The sequence below is a fragment of the Rhipicephalus sanguineus genome, chromosome 7 (genome assembly GCF_013339695.2).
Source record: "Rhipicephalus sanguineus isolate Rsan-2018 chromosome 7, BIME_Rsan_1.4, whole genome shotgun sequence".
Lineage (NCBI taxonomy): Eukaryota > Metazoa > Arthropoda > Arachnida > Ixodida > Ixodidae > Rhipicephalus > Rhipicephalus sanguineus.
In genome coordinates, this window is record NC_051182.1 from 70278063 (window position 1) to 70303257 (window position 25195).

Below are 25195 nucleotides of genomic sequence, written 5' to 3' on the forward strand. Positions count from 1 at the left end.
GCAGGGTGGGTCAAGCAGCCCTGCCAGTTCACCCACCCTGCTGACAGTGCAGACTATGAAAATAGTGAACCAGAACCCTGCGTTTTTTTAAACAAATAGTGCAGTTCACAGAACACTTATGCTGCACCGCAGAAATGAATATCTGGGTGCATGGTAAAAGAAAGGGCATGCAAACATGAACACAAGAAAGAAGACAAAACACCACACCACGGCATTTGTGGTGTCTTGATTTCCTTCTCGTGTCCGGGTTTGCATGCCCTTTCTTCTATCATGAACACGTAACAACTAACTCAGCCCTCTGATATTATCAGCTGGGTGCAGCATCTCATGAACTGCCTAATATATAAATTAATAATTATCAACGTCTGGGGTTTCACATGCCAAGACCACGATATCATTATGAGGCACACCATAGTGCAAGGCTCCGGAAATTTCGATCATCTGGTGTTCATTAACGTGCACCGACATTGCACTGTACACAGGTCTCTAGCATTTCGCCTCCACTGAAATGCGACCACCACAGCTAGGATCAAACCTGCGACCTTCAGGTGAACAGCTGAGCACAATAACCACTGCGCCACCACGGCGGACCACCAGATAGTATAAAGCTTTTCCTTAAATAGTGCATGATCAAGACTGTGGCGCCCCCCACCAAATAAAGAAAGACACTACACGTGACAATGTTTGATAAACAACCGTATAATTCGTTACAGTAACTGAACAATAGCGCAACATCTTGACAGGCCTTTCTTCACATGGTTTGTACAGCATTTCGTGTTGTCTTTGCTTGACAGAGCTGTTGGTACGTCAAGAACAAACGTTGCGGCACCTCACATGCGCTGCGAACTTTGGGCAATGCTCACCGCTTGCGCATTGAAAATAAAATTAATTCAGGAGCAGAGTGGAAATGATCAAATTGAAAAGAAAAAAAAAATAACATCACCAGCACAAAGCCACAGCCGAAAAATGTTAACATGTGCTTTTGCAAAGAGGTGGGAGATCTAAGAAAAATAAAATTGGATCCCTGCATTTCTACTGCAAATAGATGTCCTCGCGCCGCAGCACACCGACGCATTTACTGCATAATTGTCGTAAAAAAAAAAAAACAACAAAATAACATCCTGCTGTGAAATGCCGCGCAATGTTCTATTTACATTCAAAACAAAACTACCAACTGAGTTTTAATTATGAAATTCAGACGGGAGGCTAATTAAATCACTTCTAAACTGATCCTAAACATTTTTAAGTGACTGACGAAGCCTCCATGAAACAGAGGCCAGCGGTAGAATCAGGATAATTAAGAATGCTTGCACAGTCAAAAAAGGCAGTGACCGTGTACTCAAAAAGCCCCCCAAAAAAAAGATCGACCACAACACTGCTGGTTAAATAAAGGCACAAAAAAAATTCAACACTTTATATCAGTGAAATATCTTCCGAGTGAAATGCTGTTCCTAGTTTAAGCCTCGCGATTTCATTAGGCAGTAGCAAAGGTCCAAAGTATACAACATACTTCTTGCTGTCCTAAGCCTATATATGAAAATTGTTTCTTTTTTTTTGTACAAAGAAACCACGCTATACATGTAAGATGAGACAGGAGCACGTCCCTTCGAGAAACGGTGGGAGGGCGAAACAAATAAGGACAAAGAAAAAAAGCGAGTAGAGGCGTCATTTCTGACAGGATGAGAGTGCAAAAAACGCACGTGCAATTACAGTGATGAAACCCAACAACTGTCAGAAAAGTTCATTCCGATAGTCACAACAGCCTTGGCATCGCGCTGCAAAAAAAAACAATTCGGCACTGAGATGCAATGCAAGCGCCAGTCCCAACCGCGGGACGGCGCGGCGTCCATCCTTCAAAAACTTCTGCATCATACCTCGCGTCAGCCAGCGCCCGTTACAAAGCCACTCTATTTTGCCAAGCCAAGTCGCTAGAGTACCGGCTTGTACTTACGCCATCTGTCACATTTGGCAACTTGTCAGTCCGGAGAAAAAAACAAAAGAAAGGTCACGGTGCCCTTCATCAACTAGTTAGGCCTAACAGTGCGCTAACCCTAAATCGTGGCACGAAACAGAAATTGCACCGAACTGCACACAATTTCGTGTGTGCCGCACATTTGTCAGGCGATATGTTTCACCAACTCCCGCAGAACAGCAACTGCAGGCATGGCGGCGTCGCAATGCCACTCAACATCTGCCATTGATAGGCAAAGAATTAGCAGGCCCTCGATATTTTTAAGACCTTTTGCATATCTAAGCTGTCGTCTGCAGGCAGTGCCACCCATTCATTTCAAGTTTCCTGTCACAAACAGTGATTGGATGTAGGCAAAACTCACATCATCGTAAGTCTGATGCCAGGTTTCCAATGCTAAGAGGAGCCTTCTGCACTCTAGCTTGGCTAGTACATGCATAAAAAAGCAACCACACTTCAAGGATATAAAACAGACTGGTAGCATGACACAAGCTAGCCTGTCAACGGGTCAGACCAGCCGCTCACGGCATTAGTTGAGGTAAAGCTGTCATGGAGTTGATGTACGTACAAAGGCAAAAACAAAGCTACATTTATCTCGAAGGCTGCAGAAGACGAGCACAGATGAACTGAATGGGGCAAAAAACCCAGCCAGTGGTTTAAAGAGCAAGTGAGTAGGGTGCCTGCAACACCAGCATTTGGTGACAATGAGCCCTACAGAAGATAAACACGACCTAGAACGCTAATATAATTTATCTGCAAAAGCAAAAATCTCGACAACTGCGTGGTCGCTCACCACTAGGCTAAGTCTTAAAGCCTCAACGCGCTTTCTGTCAGCACTGCCTGCAGGCAACAAGAGTCAACGGCTTGGCAGCAGCAACAAGCTTCCTGCCCGTTAACTAAGCAAACGTTATCCGTTAAAAACCAAGTACATTCCTTAACTCCAGCTAAAAGAACAGCACACCATCAGCAAGCTACATCACCTGTGCACAACGGATGGGCATCAGCACTTAGTTCAGATGACCAGCACGGCTCTGATGAGCCAGTGCAGAGAAGAAAAAAAAAAAACTATGAGAAGGTCGCAATGTAGGCAAGTCGGGGAGAAGAAAACAAAGTCTAAACGGAGAGGTCGCTTGTGGGGGGGCGATGCCCCGCCATCGAGCGACGTCTAGACGAGCAGATTTGAGGAGGAAGAGCGGGAAGGGACGCGTGGAGAGAGAGAAACTCAGAGCAGTGAGCAGGGGCGCCGCTTCTTGGGCTTAGGCTGCGGGCAGAGCACCGCGCGGATGGCCTCGTCGAAGACGTTCTTCAGGCCCTTCTGGGTGAGGGCCGAGCACTCGAGGTACTTGACGGCGCCAATCTCCTTGGCCATGGCCAGCCCCTGCGGGTAGGTGATGGGGGCGAGCTTGCGGTCGCGCAGCTTCTCCACGGTGTCCTTGTCCTCCCGAAGGTCCAGCTTGGTGCCCACTAGGATGATGGGCGTGTTGGGGCAGTGGTGGCTCACCTCGGGATACCACTGTGCACGAGGCCGAGCAGCAGCGTTAGTTTTTTTTGCATGCGTAAGGCCTTCTAACGTTTTAATACACTTTAACCCTCTGTGGTCTGAAACCTTCACCAACCTTCTGTCCCTTCCTGTGTGAAACTAAAGAAAACAAAACTCAAGTAAAAGAAGTTTACTTACTCATTTAGAGACTACGCATAATGCAATAAGAAAATGCGTTCGTGAATCAAGCACGAAACAACTTGTCGAGCAGTGCCCGATCACAAGCAGCTACGCAGTCGTACTGCGTTGTCGGTAGTGGCCCGACAATGGACCGCAAAGGGTTAAAGGATTATTTCCCACCGAGATAAAACTGGAGGTCGCAGCACCGTCAGCGCATTACTGTGGATAAGAAGCTGGTCATGCCCACAGCAATGCACGCAGCACTGCGGCACTGTTCACAATTTGGGACTAATTTCGAGCCAAGAACCACACTGGAAAATGCCGTGGAATTATCACTGCCTCAAGCAATCAGATTTTCACATGAAAACTACCTAACTTTCCTGTTACACTTAATGTCCTCTTTGATAAATCCAGGTTTCAATGTATTTTGCTGAGTGTCTGCCCGAGTTCAAGGCTTTGTTTATCAGGTCAGAGTGGTGGGTTTCATGTAGACTACAGACTCACCTTTGCCCTGACGTTTTCGAAGGATGCTGGGTTCACCAGGGAGAAGCAGATGAGAAAGACATCCTGCAGAGGAAAAACAACAGTGGCAGTTGACGCAATTAACATCGCAGTTCACTTTCTTTAATATTGTTGCCAAAGCCCTTGAAAGAGGCACCACAGACAAGCTGTTAACTCTCACAGAGGCCCCTCTGTACACAGGGGGCCCTTAATAATTTACTGCATTGTGCACTAAATCGTCAAAAATGAAAAGGTTCATAGGTTATCAAGTTCTGAAGTTACGCAAGCAAGCAGAAATGCACTTTGTCCTATTCATCTTACCTTTGTAATCATAATACATTGCTGCAAAACATCCCTAAGCAGTAACATACACTAGAGGTAAAGTGCACTGTTAAGAACAACACTTCTCTTTTAATTTGCACATTCTGTCTGTCTGTCACAATTATCTCAATGCCTGCCATGTTTGTTGAACAGTCATGACTGTTTCAAACACCGTATCTCTTAGCACATCTTTCCACACAGACACCACTCTTTGTTTGTTTCTGTTAGCCATATAATGCATGCTTATGTATTTTTTGTTTCTATGTTTAAAGTCCAGCAAAGTATTTGTCATTTATAAGTGTCTATCTCTCACACTTCTACTACAATGTGTATATTTTTACATACAAAACAACCTTCCCTCTGGAATACTTTTTTGCAGGGCGTGAAGCTACGTTAAGTAAATTTAAAAAATACAATATTCTTTGTAGACCGCAGGCTAAGCAATCAAGCAGCAATAGAAGATAAACATCACGTAAAATTATGTGTCCCCATTCAAGTGTATATAAACACACTTGGCCCTGGTTTCACTTGTACGATAATATAACAATAAGAGCACAATTTAGATCTCGATATAGTTTTTAAAAAAGTAGGCTTCTGCTCTCGCCACAGTGCTGACAGAAGCAAAGCACCAACGAAAGCGAACGCATAAACTGGCGCCCCTTACCGTCTGAGGGTAGGAAAGTGGCCGAAGCCGGTCGTAGTCCTCCTGACCGGCCGTATCCCACAGGCCAAGGTTGATAGGCTTGCCATCGACCATAACATTGGCCGAGTAGTTGTCGAAACTGCGGAGGAGACATTTTATGAAAAAACACTGCGAAACACACTCTCAAGCTGATAGCTCCTACCAATTCTTTTTACTGAATTCTCACATTTATCTCACCCTACCTTGGTCACTAAGCTTGGCTGCCATAACATTACTAGCCTCCAGACATGATCCCTATATCTGGGGGATAACGTAGAGCTGATGCTGGTACCGCTTGAATGCATACATTTTCGCATGGTATAGCAAAAGGTGATGCCTTTTGCTATACCATGCTTTATTGTTGACTCATCCAAAATCTCGGCTTAAAAACAACCTAAAGGCTTTTTTTTTAAGTTATTGCACTAAGAGGCAATGCAAAAACCGGTGGAAAAACTTCGTGCACAACATTATAGGCCAATTACTGCAGTGCCGTTACTGGTTTTGCTTCATCGCAAGTAGTGTTTATATCATACCTTAGTATGATACAATGGAAATTTCAGGACACTGCAATAAGCCTGCAAGAGAGCTGCCAAATTTTGGAGGCCACGCCAAGGCAGAGCACTGTTCTGTCAAGATTTCGCATTGTGCTCCACTTGTAGCTTGTGGTAATGGTGGCATTTTTAACTTTTCTTCATTTTCTTATATTTTCTCCTCTCTCTCATCGCAGGTCTGTAGCTTCATTATGTCTTTTCCATAAAATTTACTACAACAACTATCTGAAAAACAAATTACTCGCAAGGCCCTCGTACATATCAGCTCGCATTGATCACCACAATAAAGTTGGGATTCCATCTTGTCACACTAAATGTTTTCATGACTCATTTGTACCCAGAACTTGTGTCAGTTGGAATGCCCTTGCCCATGACATTGCTGACATAGCAGATATTAATATGTTTCGTAAAACAATTGCTATCTTGTGAATATATTTATGCTTGTTGCTCTTTGTATAATTTTTTTCTCTTATTATCAAAATTGTTCTCGTGTATTCCCACTGCTATTTTTCTTTTTTTTGTCTTGTGAGTTTTCGCCAGCCACTTTGTATTTTTATTTTTTTTTGTTCCTTTATGATTTGCTGTTTGCTGTATTCTTTATGTATCCCCACTCCCCTCTGTAATGCCTTCGGGCCCTGAGGGTACAATAAATAAATAAATAAATAAATAAATAAAAGCATGTTAAGTTTCTGTTATGCATAAATTAATACTCCAAATGTATAATTTTACAGGCAAACTACTCTACGTTACACTATTTGAAACTAAGCTTTTCACGAAGCCTGAGATTTCGTTAAGGATGGCCATTAACAGTTTATGCTGGAGTCGCACACAGTACCCCCCTCACATGGTGCACCGTTGATCACAACCAAAGCTGCCTCACGCGAAAGAGGTATTAAGCGTGCATCAAGCTCGCAATAATACATTATAAGCCTTATAGGGCCATGCATCAAAAGACAAGCTCAGGAAACTACACAATACCCTCTGGCAAAACAATCCACGAATGACTGCACATCACACACTTCAATACAAGTTACTAAATCACCCTGTTTCCCAACTTTAGTGTAGACCGCTCAGCAATCCAATAGACCGATTTCCCAAAAAGTTTCAGTATGCGCCTGCAGCCGCAAAGCATGCAGGCAGTAGTGGCGCTTAGAGTCCTGAAAGGTAAGCGTGTTGTGTTTGTATTATGACAAACCCACCTATACCTTCAGATCAACAAGTGGTGAGGTAAGGATAAAAAAGATTCGACGCTAGAAGCAGGTCTGAGCAGACACACCATCCCAACATCCAGTCGAAACGACATTCTCTTCAGTGTTGCCTCAAGCCCACGTATACCAGGAAAGTGACAAGGCCTACAGTGATCATGTCACGTGTCGAGACGGCCACCATGTACATGCTGTAAGATTGTTCGCAGCCCATATGTAATGACCCTGTTGGCACGTGCACACATAGTACAACCAATAATTAGGTGGCAGTGCAATAATCATAGTTTAGAAGGCATTAATGAAAACGAAACGATACTCACACTGTGGGTATGTACTCGCCAGGGAAGGCATTGGTGGTATAGCTGATGAGGAGACAGGTTTTACCGACGGCACTGCACAGATAGAGAAAACAAGAGGCACCTTTTTCACACACTGCTCCACATTCATGAACCCACCTGCGAGGTGAATTCAAAGCACAGACGTGGCAAAGGGATGCTTAAACAGAACAGCTTCTGGTTTGCTGCCCAGAATGGAAGAAAGGAAAAGAAAGGCATCAAAAGGAAAGGGAAGACTTGACATGCAAGTATGAGAACAAGGAATCGTGACAGACAGTAAAGGATTTCTAATGGAAATGCTTTTCTTCAGCTGTGTGGGCAAATAAGCTGAGTCTGATGCCCAAGTCTTCAACAGTCAGCAGACAGCCTGAATGCATTAAGCCAGTAGATTGCAGCCATCTCAACGAGCGATCAGGGAAAGTGGTATACAAGATGGTCGTATTGTTTTGACGCAACCACACATCATACATGTGAGAATGCTCACGGTGTAATCATTAGTATCAAAATGACACTACTGCCTTTTGCAAAACAGTCAGCAACCCCGCCCCCCTTACTTGCCCCTTTAGGACAGTGTAGTAGAAATCCTGAATGGAACAAGTGAAACCAACATAAATGAAGGCAAGAAACGAGCAGAATCCTTATTCTAGATCTGTTCAAGCTGTTATATTATGAAACTGCAAGATTATGTCACTTAAGCACCGTGATTAACAAACATCACTGCCACGGATGGCCTCCTGCAGAAGGTGGCCATGTGAGTACTCTCTGCCATCACTCCATTGCCACAGAGCATACAAATAAGTTTGAAAACATGTACGCCTCCCAGTTCCAACAGAAAAGGCACTAAACGTCAGTAGTTAAAGGAAAATTATGGGCTGCACTTCCGATAGCACCCACCCACCACCGAGATAACTCACTTGCAAGGTTCAGAATAAACTCCCATACACTGATAACAAAGTGATGCTTATCCAACACAATGTCAGAATCTGAATGATGCAAAGCTTGTTTGAGCTGGTGAGGTAGCAGCAATACTGGATCCAACGCTCCCTGGCAAACAGATACGGCCACAAGGCCTTATCACCTGTAGCTGTCAGCCCTCTGCGTCGAGAGGATGAAGGCAATGAATGATGCTTATCAAGGATAAAATGTCGATGAGAGATGTGTGCTCATAAAGGTACGACATATATGCAAATGCATTCACAGCTTCTATGCCCATTGTATTACAATGGTATGCACTCATTCGAGGGATCGATAAAGAATGGGCATACAATTAGCAGCCAAAGTTTTCTATGAGAGATCATGCGGCAGCCAAAATGGCAAAGATTGAACCTTTTATTGGATGAACTCATGCCCAGCAAAACAAAACACTCGCAGTACAACGATGGCTGTGAGCAAAGTTGACGGTTGTCGAAATCTGATCTATGGATCTAACGCGTCAATAATTTGCACACGATTTATGGTGCATTACAGAATTATGCGTCACGCATGCAATCTGATTAGCATCAACAAAGTATTCTAGAAGACTCCGATACACCAATGCACGGCTTGTGCCAAGCGATAACACAAGTACGCAAGGCAGTATAGCCAAAGGCACATGCCTCACTGCAAAACTACACATTAACTGGATTTGAAGGATTAAGGAACCAGCAACAATCAGCATGGTTGATAGAAGTGCTACTACTTATTTACCCTGTCACACCTTCCGAGTCAGTTGGTGACACTGCGTGTAACTATTATCAGCTGTAGTTCAGAGCACGGTGCAACTTAGCCATGAAGCTTATTATATCTGTTTCATCAATTATGCCTCCTGGATGATTCTGCATGGAAATCTTCACGAGTGCTTTAGGATAAACAGCCACATTGTACTGAGACGAAACAGAAGCACATGCGAGCCTAGTTAACTGAGGTTACTTTTGAAATGCCGTGAACACGAACAAACTTTGCACCCAGTAACATCTGCAAGAGGCAGCAGAAAACAAAAAAGATGACACTCTCTGGAACGAATTCTAGATAGTCTACATTATCTAGCTAAAGCAAGAAACATTCAGAAATGTTTGTACGCATTGACAGCAATGGCCGGGGTGAACCTGCGTGGGCCCCCATCCACATTCCAAAATTTCTTCTGAAATGTAATGACCATGTCGCATACACTGAAAAAGGGCCATGAAAAATCCTGGTTACGTGAGGTGGCTTGGCAATGCCACAGTGAACATTAAATCTCTCGCACATCTGACGTGTCCCCATCGTTTCAATGCGCAGCTGTAGTGTGGGACTCTTATACGATGCCCAACTCTAAAAAGAACTAGAAAGGGTTCAAAAACAAATTGGCTTGGTTTGCCCATAGCTGATGCACTTGGCAGACATCCCCTTCGCTTCTTTTACAAAAAGCGGAACTCAAGAAACTAGAAAGAAACATGAAAAAGATTAATTTTTTATTTACTTTTCTCACTCTAAACCGGAATTATTAAGGCCTAGTTTATTAAACCAACATATCAATGTGATGTGCACTCATCTCATTCTAAGAAAGTTGCAAATCTTAGAAATCACGCTGATACACTCAAAAACTCATTATTCCCCAGAATGATCCATGAGTGCAACTGTCTATAATAGAGTAATTTAAAATGTAAAACAGCCTATTTTTAAATTCACTCGGGAAGTCGTTGTAACATGTATCTTTGTCTCTAGTAATGATTTCATAACTATGCATTGTACTGTAAATAGTGCAGTGTATTTTTTTGTTTATTTTTCGTGTGTGTGTGCGTTATCTGCTGTAACGTTACGATGCCTTTTCATACACTATTTGTTGGAGGTGTTTTAAAAGCGATAATTATGCATGTCCACTCCTGCTAAGGTAACCTTGGCAGGTCCAAATGTAAAATGACCAATTCCAATTCAGGTTAGCAGATCATTTCCACAAAACGGGAACCAATAAGCGCCAGTATTACGACACAAGAAAGTGCAGCAGAACTCACAGACAGAGGGCACAGAGAAACAAAGAAGGAACGGACATGCTCAGTATGGATACCGCGAGAGCCAAGACTTTCCCAAGGTGGAACAGATGTATGCCAATCCAGTACTGTGCACTTAACATGTGCCAGTGCGTCCATGCATCATGCATGCGCTGCTGCAATATTGCCGCGAGACACGACCACCCTGCTTCCACCGGAAGCCAGACACTCCCATGCCCTGCAGTCAAGCAAGACGTGCCACTCCACCCAGGAATGCCGAATGGCGTGCAATATAGGGCTGATTCGAGCCCACATCACAGATCCAAAACTGTTGCAGTGGTTCAGTGGCTTTAGCATGAGGATTTTGCCATTGTAAACAGAGAATAACAGGGTGTAAGTTCACGCACTCATGATCGTGCCTGCAAATTGTCAGAACGCTCGGTAGCATGAAAATGGGTCATGCGAAACCCCTTTCATCCTCTATCTTAAAGAGCCACGCCTTCAAAAAGAGAATCGAGGTAAAACACATGAACGCTTCTATGTTTAGGCACACTGACTGCCACATTAAATTTCTCAGACATAAGACATTTATGACTCTCGTTCGACCCACTGTGTTGTGTGATTTCGGTAGATCGTTAAATGCTGGAGACATCAAACTGCTCTGAATGTGCACTGCACTGAGCAATCGGACGAGAAATCAAAGCTCATGATGTGAATGCGATACAATCTTTCGCGAAAACTTGAAGCAATGAGCAACTGTCCATGGTGGCAGTGAGGCTCACCTGATGAAGATTTAAATTACTCCTTCCTCCTTCATTAACAAGCTAACTTTAGAAATTACTGCACTTCCCTGGAATGCACTTTACTAACCTTTTGTCTGAGCTAGCTGGGGAGACATTTAAGGCCCGAAGAAAACAGTACATGAAGAGGCACAATGGCATAATCCCTATATATGTGTGTGTTTCATCTTATAGTTCCGAGAAAAATTATACCAGTGTCTTACAAGCTTCAGTGAATACATAAGATTTTATGTTAGGGCCCGGTTAGGCGTGGTTTAAGCAAACCACATAACATGGTAGAATAACTAGCAGCAGTCTCCAGTTAAGCAGAAGACGACAAATGACCAAGTTACAGATTACAAGAAGCTACATGCGGAATTACTTTAGTAATCGATATCAGTATAACTGTGGTGGACTCTTTCCCGTTCTCTATCATCCAGCAGTTGCAATTGGCAGCACTATTCAGACCATGACAAAATTCCGAAAAAAAAAAAGAAACAAAAGGAACTAGAACAGAATCGCTATTATCGCCCAGGCCTTGCACTCAATCAGAACAACAGAGATTCATCTATGAGAATGTGCTTAACACATTCTCAAAGATGTGTGTGCTTATTAAGAGTTCACAGCTTGAGTCAGAAAACTAGAAGTCTGCAAACAAAATCTATGTCATAACCAACAGTGTCAAAATTGATTTTGTCCACACTTTATCTTACAATTACCCCATTTCAATTAAAAACTAGAGATAATACCCCCCTAACCTCTATGCTTTCCTGGGCGTCTAACATAAATGGGCCCCCAAATCGATTTACACCTCTTCTTTTGTTCATGCTGTTAACAGGTAATTTGAAACCACGAAGCTCTGAGATTGTGCAAACGGCATTTCTCGCATGACTGAGCTGCTGACACGACTCCACAGGATGAGGGTTCAACACAACACAAAAACAGCCTCGCTTGGAAAGATCCACTCTTCCAAGGGGCTCACACAAAGTAGCGAGCAAAGAAGATTTCTGTGTTGCAATGCCGAGTGGCAAGAGGTGCACGCTAACACAGCCCCGGCTTCCATGTTTGCTTTGCGTTCATCACTATCTGACGTTGGTGTGTGGAGTGTGCATACAGTCCTGAAGCTCCCTTTGAGGACGCTGTCACAAGCTTGACAAGTACTCCTCAAAGTGTGTAAAGAAGGCTGGATGTGAGTGTTCATCAATATTGATTCAACTAGAGGCAGCTCCCAAGTTTTGAGGCTAGCCTAAAGAAAATGTATCATGTTAGAACCACTCAAGCCTTCCTTCAATGCTCTTCCGGCGGTTGCTTGGCAAAAAACAAGCAAACAAAGCCAAATACTGCATTAAAAGCTTAGAGGATTTTACGGTATCCTGGGCTGCTGGCTCATTTTCCCATGCTTTGTGCCTATGCTAACCCCTCCCTGTTAAAGCTGAGGATGGTGTGTGCATTACCTGTGTACAACGGAACAAGCAAAAAAATAATAATAATAAATAAAATTTAAAAAATAAAAGAAAAGCCATACTTCTCACTGAATTCTACACACAACACAATGCATTATACTTTGACATGATTGGTAACAAAACTTTTTTGTATAATTTGAGAATCCTTATGGAAAAGCGTTGTCTTCAAGCTCAATGTTGAGCCTTCACGTTACATTAAAACAGGGGTGTATGAATATTCAAAATTTAAAACGCATAATGAATAGCCCATGCTAGTACGATTAGAGTATGCACTATTTCAAGTTATCGAATATTCATTTCTTTCGTAAATATAAGGAATTCAACACTTATAGGTGTCCTAAGGGAGACGGAGTGATGGACGTGAAAACCATCCTGAGTGATTATTCCGCAGGATAGTATTACTATATATATATTAACATTCATCAACCTACACACATGTAGGTATGTATACCATCACTATACATGTATGTGTTGATATATACACACCTGATTTTCTTTATATATCAAACAGACTTTGCGGAAGGCTAGTAGTTGTTGTCATTTAAGTTAAAGTAAAAATATTCTGTATTTCAAGCCCAAGTTTTTTAAAAATTCATTCGATTAAAATTTTCACCAGTCATGTACCTATAATTAAGACATCGTGCAATCATTATTTATTACAAAAACAACCAGCCTCAAGAAGATTCTGCCACAATTCACATTATGGGAAAGACACTGGAGGAATAACAAACCGATAGTATGCCTGTCTTTAAGGTCTTGCATTCTTTCTGGCTCCACAATGCCTCAGCTAGTTGTTAAAGTGGCCCATGCAATACTTGAGATATCTACCATTCATGTCCAGTACAATATTTCTCTTTGAAGAATCCTTTGAAGTTGCAGGAACAAAACCTGATGATACAAAAGCAACAGAAAAGCTGTACACTTGGCACAAGCACGTCAGTGAGGCCTTGCAATCCTTGCGCGTACATCATCACTTCTGAATGATTAATCGCTTACGATATACATACATGCTTTCAATTAGATGCCTAATAGTGGAAGTGCTATTTGTACTTCGGAACGGCTGCATTCTGTTGCAAGTAGTACCTCTGAAAGTAAAAAGCTGCCAATGAATGTCTGTGCTTATTTTTCATGCACGTTTGTTTTTGTATATGTGGTCCCCCCCCCCCCTTTCTTTCTGCTGAAGCAGAGTCCGTGCATAGCGCTATCTTCCGTCTCTTTCGGCTAACCCTTCTGACCTGCCCACCGAACCACTGTGCACAAACATGCAGTACATACGCGTAGCAAGAGGTTTACATGGCCGTCTTCTAAGTAAAACGTTTGCGAGTGAAGTCAAGCAACCACGGTGCTGGCCAGAGCCAACAGGCAAAAGCACTTGACCACTACGGGGAGAGGCCAGCAAACATCAGCTATGTTTCCTTTCATAGAGGGTCAGGACGAAAATAACACGCCAGGGGCCGTAGCCGACGCATATAACACGTCTTTGTTGATATAGTGAGGGCAAGCGAGCCCACTCCAAACAACGCATCCTGCCCATAGGCAACGCTAGCACATCCCTGTCCAGGCCATTCTGAGAGCGCGAATAAGAAATGGTTGTCTTGGCAGACCTCCTTGCTGACCAATGTCTTTCAGTGAAACACTGCTAGGTGGTACCTTCGTGCTGGAGACCTCAAAAGGTGCCTTCAGCAGTGGTGGGAAACAACTGTCTATTAACCTCGCTGAGAATTTTCATCAACCTACACTTTTATTAATGCAAAAGCCCTAGTTATATGGCTCATGAGGCAAAAAAATCTGACATCCACCATCAGGGTAGGCTCAGTCACATAATGGCATCAATGTGAACAGTACACTTAGTCAGGTGATGGTGTCATCATGGAAGATTTAATGAGTCTTGCGGGAGCATCAGTGTTCACCTATGGTCTCTTGTACGTATTTACTGTTTCAATCTGTCCATAAGTTCTGGCTCCACAGATTAGTACCACCAGATTGCATTAATGAGGTACTGTGTTTACCTCAATGGTATTGGTAAGGCTCCTGTCATTGCTTAGAAGTGCTTGCCCCTGTATCCACTACAACCCATTTAAATTAGCCTGGCTGCAGCTACTTCACCTAAGTAAACATTGAATGACTGGTTCATTCGTGATGTTTATTATCCCAACTGTGATTGTAAAGGAAGGCTTAGTTGGATGGCTCTGACATAATTCCTAGCACCAGGTGTACCTAAAACCTAAATCAGGATAAATGTAACCAGACATACACGCGAAAGCCAAGGGTCTCGTCTTGAAGCATGCAACAGTGTTACATCACAACGCACAGGCATGCTATTCTCGACACTTCCAAGGGACGGAAGAAAATAAGGTAAAGGGAAAGGGGGAAAGGCACCCAGCAGCTGCTGACATCCCCGTTATCGACCTGTCCCCCCCCCCACCTTGTGCCAACACAGATTGGCAGATACGTTCAGGAAGTTAACACAAGCAAAAGCACTCTCTGGCAGTGGCTGGGGGGAGGAGTGACGGAAGCTTACGCACCGGAGCCGCCCTTGGGTTAAATTTGGGAGACCCACTTCCGAAAGTAAAGGAAGACTTCGTGACACAGCCAGCAGCTGCGACACGACCCCAGAATGGGAGACAGATGGCGCTGGGAGGGGGGTTGCCGTGGCAGAAACCAGATTTAGAACTTTCGCGCTCAGCCACCCCGCTGTGTCTACGCAAAACCCCTCACTGCACTGCCGATGAAGCTGCTTTTTCTTTTTAGCCGGCGCACACGGAGAAAGGTAGATTCTAACACGTCTTGTAATGAGCGCTGCAATTATTGCTCGTTACAGGAGGAGCCCTCTTCACTCTTTACTCACTGCTCGCTAACAAGACAGTAGAGGGAACCAGGGCTGACAAGGAGAAGGGGTTCACCTACAACAGACAGATCACTCTTCCAGATTTTAATCCGTGTTGAAATCTGCGTTGACAAGTAACAATGTACTCCGTACCACAATCCATAACTGACATGGAAAACCTGGAGGCGTCCCAAACTATGCAAGTGAAGCTAGTCTGGTGGCCTACTTTAATAGTTATGTTGCATGACAAGCAATTTACCGCTGTCCCTGAAGTGGAAAGTGTACAAACGTTTGTATACTGTCAGTACTGACATATGGGGCAGAAACTTGAGAAGTTAAGAGACATGCTAAATGCAATAAGATGAAAAATGATAGGCATAACTTGAAGAGATCGGAAGACAGCAGAGCGGATTAGCAAAAAAATACAGGAGTAGTTAATATCAAAACCTTAATTATGATTACTGAAATACAAAAACGATGTGTACCATCGAGGAAGAACTTAAGACGGAACAGAAAAGAGTGTCACTAGCAGCCGTAGAAAAGGGCGCCAGTAGTGGGCCCTGCCCTCTGTTCCCCTCTTTCTAATACGCAGCCGTTGCTGCTAGTGACGCCCTTTTCTGTTCCGTCTTAAAGGGACACTAAAGAGAAAAAAAAGAATCGGTTAAGATCGATAAATTGTGCTCTGAGCACTCTAATGTCGTTAATTTCACCATCATAGGTTTATTAATAGAGGAGAAAATCAAGTTCAAGGTTTCATTTTTAATTTTCGCGCCGAAATCTCCCCGCATGACGTCATGGATTTCAATGTGTATTTATCGTATTTTGGCACCATTGGCTCAACAAAATTACCCCAAACTTGGTATGTTAAGTCTATGGCCCCCTCAGAGGACAATGTACTTCATTTTTAGCATTTAGGAACTACGTAGTCCCCAGTAGGCGCCATCAAAACATGTGACGTCCCGGCGAATGGTGCGGAAACGTCAAGGTGGCGACGCCACCCACTTTTTGGTTTTGCGCGTTTTCTCGCTTACCAAGCATCTTCTCGCAGCAAGCGTAGTGTTTTTGGTATCGTGAAAGAGCACTTTACTAATATGAGAAAAATCATTTTGTTCTTTAGAGTCCTTTAAATTCTTCCTCGATGGTATGCGTCTTTTTTGTATTTCAGTAAGCATGTACCAGCTAGCCCAACAAGTGTTACTAAGCTTAATTATGATTGTTGTCCAACATATGCCATGTTTTTTAGGTTGCAGGTTCGATAGCTGGCTACAGCGGCCACATTTTGATGGGGACGAAATGCAAGAACACCCATGTACTTAGATCCAGGCGCACGTTAAAGAACACCAAGTGGTCAAAATTATGCCACAGTCCCACCCACTACGGAAAGTCTCATAATCATAATCATACTGTAGTTTGGTGCATGAAACACTAGAAATTATTACTGAAGTACAGCAGAGCATTCCTGGCAAGTCTGCTAGGGGACCATGGAAAATGTGACATCTGAAGACGCTTGCAGTGACACTACTGATGAGACAAAAACATACTCTCATACAAGCCCTCAATTAATGCTAAAACGGAGCCAACGATTTTACGAAAACATGCTCAGTGAAGCTCATCATTGCTGCTTGGCATTTAACTAAAAATTACAGTTTTTGTGTATTACATGCCAATAATACAATATGGTTATGAGGAATGCCATAGTGAGGAAATCTGGGTTAATTTTGACCACATGCGGTCCTTTAGCAGGCACTTAAATCTAAGTACACGGGTGTTCTACATTTCACACCCATCAAACTGCAGCTGCTGTGGCTGGGAATTGAACCGGTACCCTTGCATTTAGCAGCACAATGCTAATAATAATAATAATATCTAGGGTTTTACGTCCCAAAACCACTATATGATTATGAGAGACGCCGTAGTGGAGGGCTCCGGAAATTTCGACCATCTGGTGTTCTTTAACGTGCACTTAAATCTGAGTACACGGGCCTCTACAGCAGCACAATGCTGCAGCTGCTAAATGCCACCATGGTAGGTGTCATTTAGCAGCCCTTGCAGCTATATAAGAGGCTAAGCAATTTTTCAGTGGCCATATCCATGAATCGCGCTAACTGAAGCTTGTAACTTTTGTCTTATATTCAATGACAGTTTATGTTCAAGCACTCACAGTCCTCTGTAAAGGGATACTAAAGGCAAATATTAAGTCAATGTGGATGGTTGAAATAGCATTCCAGGAACTGTATACGCTTGCTGCGTGCCAAGGCAATGCTTAAGTTTGAGGGAAAATCACATTTTAGTTGTACACATACTGTTAGTGCAATTTGAACCACCAGTCTCCAAGAACGGCCTTCAGATGTAACATTTGCCATTCCCGCACTGCCAGACAGCCAGCACTGCAGAGCGGTGGGCTTTGGCAGAGCACAGCTCAGTGGAAACAGAACTTACGTCTTTCTCGAGGGTGACATTAGGTTCTTTTTTGGTGTGAATAATACAGAAATGCAAGAGTTTATTTTATTCCATCTTGCAATGCAACAGAATGTTCCTTTTTTTTTGTCATCGGTAGTTTGAGTACTTGTGATCTGTACTGAGGCTCTACTACATCATTGGGCTTATGTTCCAGAATGTCCTACTGGTGGCGCAAATCATATCCTTCATTTACCTTAATTTCTCTATGACTAAAGTGCTACTGTGCACAATATTGACATTTTAGACATTGTCAGGCATTGACTTTACACTGTGACATGCAATGTTATTTGCCTTAAGTGTTACTTTAAGCTTCAGCGCTGCTTTGTATGTCAATGTGGCCACAAAAGGCACTGAAGGTCACAAGGCTGAACGCAAGCCTGAGGCGACCTTCATGCCCTTCTCTGCCAACTCTGGGCTTTCAAACTTGAGACGTGTCACGACAGCCGACAGGCAATGATTGAGAAACAGCAGCTGTGATCCCTCTACATAGCGTGGCTTTTGGCAAAAGTGTGTTTTCAGTGGCGACACGCAGTGGCCGAAGCTGGGAGCCAATGTGTACATCACTGCACCGGTGGTGCACAGGTCACTGTTTGTGGACAAAACAGGAAGTCAATAAACACGACCCGATGGGAACTAATGTGGACGGGTGCTTCGGATCCAGGAATACGTAACAAACGGGAGCATGTCACTGAGGTTTTAATGTGTGCCGAGAAGCTAACTTGCAGGTTTCACATGTCACCTATTTAGAAAGATAAAAAGTTGGGTAATGATTGATGGTTTGTAAACACTGGCACACAAAGCATGCACATGAGAGGTTGTCTGTTTCATTCTTCCTGTGATCAGTGCCTTATTAAACAATCAATGGATGCAGCCAGGTTACACTTTCTCCTTTGCCCAGCACTGAGCTGTGCCAGAGCTTCACAAGGGAGCAGTAGCTGTGCATGCTAGCCTCTGTAATGACGCAGCTCAGAGAAAGACAGTGACACATGTACACTGAAGAGCAGGCCTGAACGTGGTGGATGTCATTATCAGCTGCCACAGGAACAATGCCCAGCCCGGGCAGCTTACCACTCATGAAACAGGGAGAGAATGACCCATCATTTAATTGCTTTTGCCTCCCTACATGCCCATTCCAAATGCCCGTATGCAACGGCAGCATTTTCGCAGCAGGTGTTTCGCCACACAGTGCGGTCAATATGCCAAATTCCTGTGTGCGCAGATAAAACGGTATCACTCGATAGCTAGTGCGCGTGATATGAAGGATTATCTGATTTCCTCTGTCAGTTGTGCCAAGCAAGAGCGGAATAGATGTGATAAGCCCCAAATGCACACGCAATGCTCCAATAATGGTAGGATGTCACAAGGGACACTAAAGGCAAATAACAATTTATGTCAGTGTGAAAGCTCAATGTATGACAACTTCTAAAATGGCAATATTATCAACAGCAGTGCCCTACTTACCGAGAAATCAAGCTAAATGTATCACATGATGAGCGCCACGAGTGGGACATTTTCGAAGTGATCCCGATGACGTATGAGAGTCTGCCTACAATAAATCACTAGTAATCAAACTAGCAGCAATAAAAAAAGAACCTTCTGTGCATCAAAAGACGTAATAAAATGCTGTTTGTTCGTTTCCGTTTGATTCATGGAAAAAAGAACCATTCATGTGTACACCAACACATACCAGCCCCAATCATTTCACAGGTGCCAGATTGATTATAATAAGTGACAAAGGAGTTGAGTGGATGCTAGTACAAACAGGAGTAAGGACCACTTAAAGGTGAGTCACAGTGACTGTGATTTTGGTTCAGATCCATCGAACCAAGTGTGGCCGTGGGTGGCCAGTGGCAAGTGTAAAGGAGTGTTCAAGTGGAAGTGGCCATGACTTGATGGAGTGTCTGACGAATGTTGATGCAATAAGATGAAGTGAGTAACAGACAAAAATACAATGTGCCATCGGTCGTAAGTCTGTGTAGTTTTGTTACCCTTGTTTCGTATGACTTATCATGGGATTCTATGCCCCCAAGGGACACAACGAAGTGACCTGCTTTGACAAATGACACATCAGGTGCCACTCATGTCATTACAAAGGTGTTTTTAACAAATACAAGATTTGCCTGCTTATCAACTAGCCGCCTACATGTTTCAAGTTTTCAACAGAGAGCAGTGATGGAAGCGACATTTTGCTTTTTGTAGCAGAAAAATATGGTGCTTTAGAGCAGCCCTAAGTGTCTTTGGAGCAAAAGAAATGCTAGTTTGGAGCAGCTACTGGTGTTTTTGGAGCAGATTGCAAAATATTCCTAGCCCTCCTGGAGCCTAAAGCATCATTTAGGCATCTCATAAATATTAATATTTATTATTAAACATATTGCACATATAATAATCACTTCAAATTGCAAGAAACAAATGATTAAGCAGATGGATGGTCATTAAACAATAAGTAAGATGAGCTGCATATATTTAAAATACCAGTACTTGTGACAGAAATTATATAAAAGCAACAAAGCTGACCATCAAATTATAAAAGTAGCCACAATCACATGTAACTATTGCCAAAGCAGCAGTTTATAATTGGTATGACATCAAAGCAATATGTTATTTTCACATTTCACCAAAAGAGCCAGCACTGAAAACCTTAAAAAAGAAAACAGCTAAACGAACTATATACTTAAAGTGCCAGTTCTTGTGGCATAAATGAGGTCTAAGCTGATTGGAAATTTTGCGCGCAAAAACAAGACAATTCACCAGAACGAGAGAGACAGGATGGGCCGCTCGTTCTGGTGAATTGTCTTGTTTTTTTGCACAAAATTTCTCATCAGCTATGCAACATCTCGCCAAATTTCAAGTTTTGCTAAGCTGATAAACTGGTAAATGTAACCAGTTACACATCAAGGTCGTCACAGCGTAAGTTAGTAATCAGTATATCTCTAACACACTTTTCACCAAAATAGTCAGCTTGTCAGGTACAAATATAGAACTAAAGCAGACATATAGAGTGCCACTACTTGTGGCATTGTCAATATGCTAGTATGCAGGTAGTAAGCAAGATGCATACTAGCATATTAGGACGATAATATATACAGCTTGTTTTTGGTTTCATTAGGCTCGCTAGATGGTCACGTGGTTTAAAGGCCAACTCCGGCGATTTTTTGGCCATGTCAAAGTAATGGTGCTTTTATGTTCCTGAGACGCTCCTGTCACGGGCCCGATAGCAGAAATATTCGGCAAATTGGAGAATAATTTTAAATAAGCAAAAAAGCGCAACACCGAAACCGAAACCCAACCGAGTGTACTGTCTACGTATGACTAACATAGTATGACGTAGACGTTGTTACGGACGAACCGGAAGTCGTGCAAGGCATGCCGGTCACGTGGCGCGGAGTATGAAAACTGTGACAGCCGGGACGAGCAGGCGCACAGTGGAGAGGTGAGCACGCCGCGCATCAGCTCTAATGTCTGCAACTGACAGTGCCGCGTCTGATACGAACAGTGTCTCGGCCAGCACAGCAGACGCTCGCTGTGGCGGCCGAAGTTAGCGGTGCCCTCGGCTGCGTCACTTCCGCCGCCTTCCCAACATGATGATGATGATGATGGTGGTCTCGCCCTTTTTAATGGGTCGCCGTAGTTTGGTGTCCAAAACCGGCGTGACCGAGGAAAAACACACACACACACACACAAAAAAAAAAGGGTCGCTAAACTGGCTAACAAGCTGCCACTAAACACGTAGCGCCCCGCGCCGCCACCAGTACTCAAGGCGCCTCTTCGTCACTTCCACCACCTTCCGCAGCTCTCCGTCACAGAACACTAACGTCACAGAAGCAATGTTGTCAATAATTGTGGGAAGCCAGGAGGGCGTTTGCAGACAATCTTTAAAATTCATTTGCAAACAATCTGCGCATGTCTCAAGCCTGTAATTTGGCATAAATGACGGAAACGTGCAAAGGAACGTACCCAGTGAATTTCACTGAGATCCATCGACCTCGAAAAACCGCCGGAGTCGGCCTTTAAGTTCATTGTTTTTAGTTTCCCCAATGCCATTTTGGAGCATTTATTAACAAATATTACACTTTGGAGCAGCACTTCCATCACTGAGAGACAGACGGGAAAAAAATGTTATTGTACCTAAATGTTTGGGCCCTGAAGTTATACCTCCTTACATTCATCACCACCAAGGCAGACTGGAATCGGAAACCTATCAGGGGGGGCAATCTGCTAATCCCAGGGCTTTTATCGAAGGGCTGTGTTGCTGTATTGACATATTGCCTCTCATGTGTTGCATGGCTGAGCATACCCAAAAAGTGCATGCTATGGGGCTACACCATGTTTTGAAGCACCCGTAGCCTACGAAAATAGTTATCTACGAGAAGTGTACCAGTTTGTTCTTTCCTTATGATCACTGCTAGTCGTTTAGTTGGTTCGCATAACTTTAGATGAGCAGACGGGTCGATTCATTCCGTGGCGAATTGTGCCCTCCTCTACGCGCTCAGCGTGCGTTCCGGGCGTTTTCGCGTTTGCGGCAAGTCTTCCCCCTTTTTTTTTGTTATAGCGAACGTCGCGTGGGGCGCCTCCGGTTACAACATCCACGGTGTAGCTAGCGGTAGTAGCGCGTATCGTATCTCGTTTTTTTTTTCTTAGTTTTTCCTTTCCTTTCTCGGAAGGTGACAAACACTCCAACCCGAGAACTGCAGGTTTCCCAAGGGTGACAAGCCAGGGGAGGGAGGGAGGCGTTCTGTCACGGCTGATGAGCTGTCGAAACCCGATACCTCACAGCGCCAAGCAGAGAGATGGAGCAAACAAGTTGTAGAGAAAAAAAAGGAAAAAAAGAAAAGGGCCACACCACGTAAGCCACGGGAATGTGATCGGGAGAGCACAAAATCCGGCTTTACCGGCAGTTGGAACGCTGCCACAGTTTACTCCAGGTTTTTTTTTTTTTTTAATGCCCGTTTATTTTATCAGTTTCCTCCGGTGCTCTCGCGTTATCTTTTCACGCGCACAGGTGCACGGACCGGCCGATGATACGATAGAAATGACCGCAGGCGCGTCCGCTCGCTACGAGGTATCTGACCGATATTACGCCACGGCCGCGCAGTGTTTGTTCCTGGCTTTAATTAAGCTCGATCCTACTATACCTACCCACCTACCGATATCGATCACGCAATTCGCTAATGAATCACTGAGATCCCGTTCACGAAACCGCACGAAACCAAAGCCACCCTCCAAAGCACTCGAGGACCTTGCCTCTAAGCCATGTAGTTTGAAATTGTACTACGCGAATGAATATAAAAACCCGGCCCTGAGGCGTGTGTTGCAAGAACACTGCGCGCCGCTCTGTTTTTTATTAGTATTTTTCTTTTTTTTTTTACAACGCCGTCTTGTCAGCGTGGTCCGGCGTAGCACGAGCGCACAACACACACACGACCTCAGAAAAAAAGTGGGACAACGCAGTCGTCAGGGCGTATTTTTGCTGCTTCGCCTACACTGACACAGTGTCGTGCCTTTGTTGCCCTTTATTTTTCTTTTCTTTACGTCTGTTTTATTCAGACGCGTAGGCGCCGGCACGAAGGCGACGGCCGTCAGGAGATGAAGCAACAACGCACAAAAAGTCATCGTCGTATATACGACGGGCAGGAAAGAAGGTTTCTGACGCGGCCTGCTACCTACGTAATGACCTCGAAGGCTACAACACGCCAATGCGAACGCCCCGTTCCTAACACCCAAATTTGAGAGTCGACGAGATTGCCTTCCCATTCAGACGGTGTGTATGGAAATATGCCAGCTGTGAAATCTGAGTAGGCGTGGGGTTTTTTTCGGGACATCCGAAACAGCACCTTTTTGCCTTTAGGATGCGTTTTACGTCACAGAATAATTTAGCTATAGTTACGTCTAGCGTGTTAAATTGACGCACGCTACAACAGGCGTTGACTTTCGTGGCACATCTCAGCGGGCGAAAACGTTGCGATCGCCTCTAGTTTTTCTTTACTGGTTCGTCCAAATTTTTAAGATACCTTTTCGAGAGGGGGAAAGTTGGGACAGAATAACTGGCGCTCGTCCCGGAGGTCACAGAAACAAAAAGACGGACCGATGAGCAACCGTTCGCCAAGTAATCACTTCCTGAGCTGGGTTCCTGGGTCGCGGAGTTCCCCGTCATGACGTGTGTTCCGCGCACGGAGTTCCTTCCCGGCCTAGATCTTTATCTCGCGAAAAGGGCGACACGATGACGACCAACCGTCAAAAAAAGTCGCCCCCGCTTTCTTAAAGCCGCGCCGGCGACGATTCAATCAGAGCCAATGAAATGGGCGAGGCGTTGGATCTGTAGCGGTCGTACACTTCACACGTGATCTTCAGAACGGCAAAAGGAAAGCACCGTCAAACGGGGGGCTTCCCAACACAACGTGCTACCGCCTTTTGAAGCCTTTTTCCGCCGGCGTTTTCTTTCTGGTCTTTTTCTTTTTCTGCGGAGTCGAAAGAAATACCGACCGGCTTTTTGGCTGAGCCGGCGCTCAAGTTTGGGAAGCAAGGAAGATGAGATGAAAAGAGAAAAAACGGGTTTTTAGGCGCGCGTGCCCAAGTTTTTTTTGCACCAGCAGAGCGAACACTCGCGCAGGATCGCGCTACAAACGACAAAAAAAGCGCTCTCGCTCACGAGCCGTGATCGGTAAAGACACGAAGTTTTTGGGTGGGCACTGAGATGTTGATTCGCCCTCGCATGAAACGTCCACTCCACGATTGTAAGGTTGATCACGAGCACGCCAAACCGTTCAAACTACTTGAACATGAGGCGCGAGCCAGCGCGCGATGCGAAAAGAAGGCGTGGTGCTAGCAAAAACCTCGAGAGTGTGGAGGAGAAGGTTAGGGTAGTTTTACTCACCCGTCACCGACGACCACGCACTTGATCGCCTGCATTCTGTGAGTGTGTAGCGCAAACCCGCTCGATGGGTTAACAACTGTTCCGGGCCACTTTGCAAGCGAGTTCCCCTGCCGGCGACAGGAGGACGCGAAAAAGCACAATTCTTCGCGTCACCGAAGAAAACTCCACAGACACCACCACCGACACACCGTCGGAGCACTACACTGGCACGAGACGATCGGAATAAAACAACAAAAACCACCAAACACCGCCGCCACCAACCACACTTCACGAGCGGGCACACTCCCACAAGCTCTTCGCTCGCTGGGCGGTGGACAAAATGGCGGCCATACATAGAGATCAAAATGGCGGGTGGTGCAAAAATTTTTGTCCCCAGTATCTCCAGTTTGTGACGTCTTTTGGTACCTAGGAGAATTAAATTTGCAGCACTTGCAGCTTTTACACAGTAAAATTACTTCGGAATATTTATCATTAGCGTTGCAAAAGTTAATTTTGTGTAGAGAGCGCAAGAAAGGCTCCTGCTTTACAAATTTGCAGACGACATAGGGAAAAGAGGCGCGAGCCCAGCGCCCCACGTTTGACTTGTAGTTTGTAAAAAGCATAGCCACAACTCTACGCGTAAGCAA

At 44.3% G+C, this 25195-nt stretch overlaps 1 protein-coding gene across 1 annotated transcript; it reads right to left on the reverse strand.

Annotated features, from left to right (window-relative positions):
* Positions 1 to 679: 679 nt before the first annotated feature.
* LOC119399522 (ras-related protein Rac1) lies at positions 680 to 24894 on the reverse strand. Its single transcript, XM_037666330.2, has 5 exons — positions 24570 to 24894; positions 7210 to 7281; positions 5116 to 5233; positions 4134 to 4196; positions 680 to 3482 (listed from the first exon to the last, which is right to left on the reverse strand). The coding sequence occupies exons 1-5, from the start codon at positions 24602 to 24604 to the stop codon at positions 3192 to 3194; spliced, it is 579 nt and encodes a 192-aa protein (XP_037522258.1). The 5' UTR covers positions 24605 to 24894; the 3' UTR covers positions 680 to 3191.
* Positions 24895 to 25195: the final 301 nt, after the last annotated feature.

Bases quoted from the DNA above. Each gene is read 5' to 3' on its own strand.
- LOC119399522 (XM_037666330.2), bottom strand. From the start codon at position 24,604: ATGCAGGCGATCAAGTGCGTGGTCGTCGGTGACGG. The intron at 7,282-24,569 runs GTGAGTAAAACT...CTATCTGTGCAG, and splicing joins TGCGTGGTCGTCGGTGACGG to TGCCGTCGGTAAAACCTGTC. The intron at 5,234-7,209 runs GTGAGTATCGTT...TCTCCTCCGCAG, and splicing joins GGCGAGTACATACCCACAGT to TTTCGACAACTACTCGGCCA.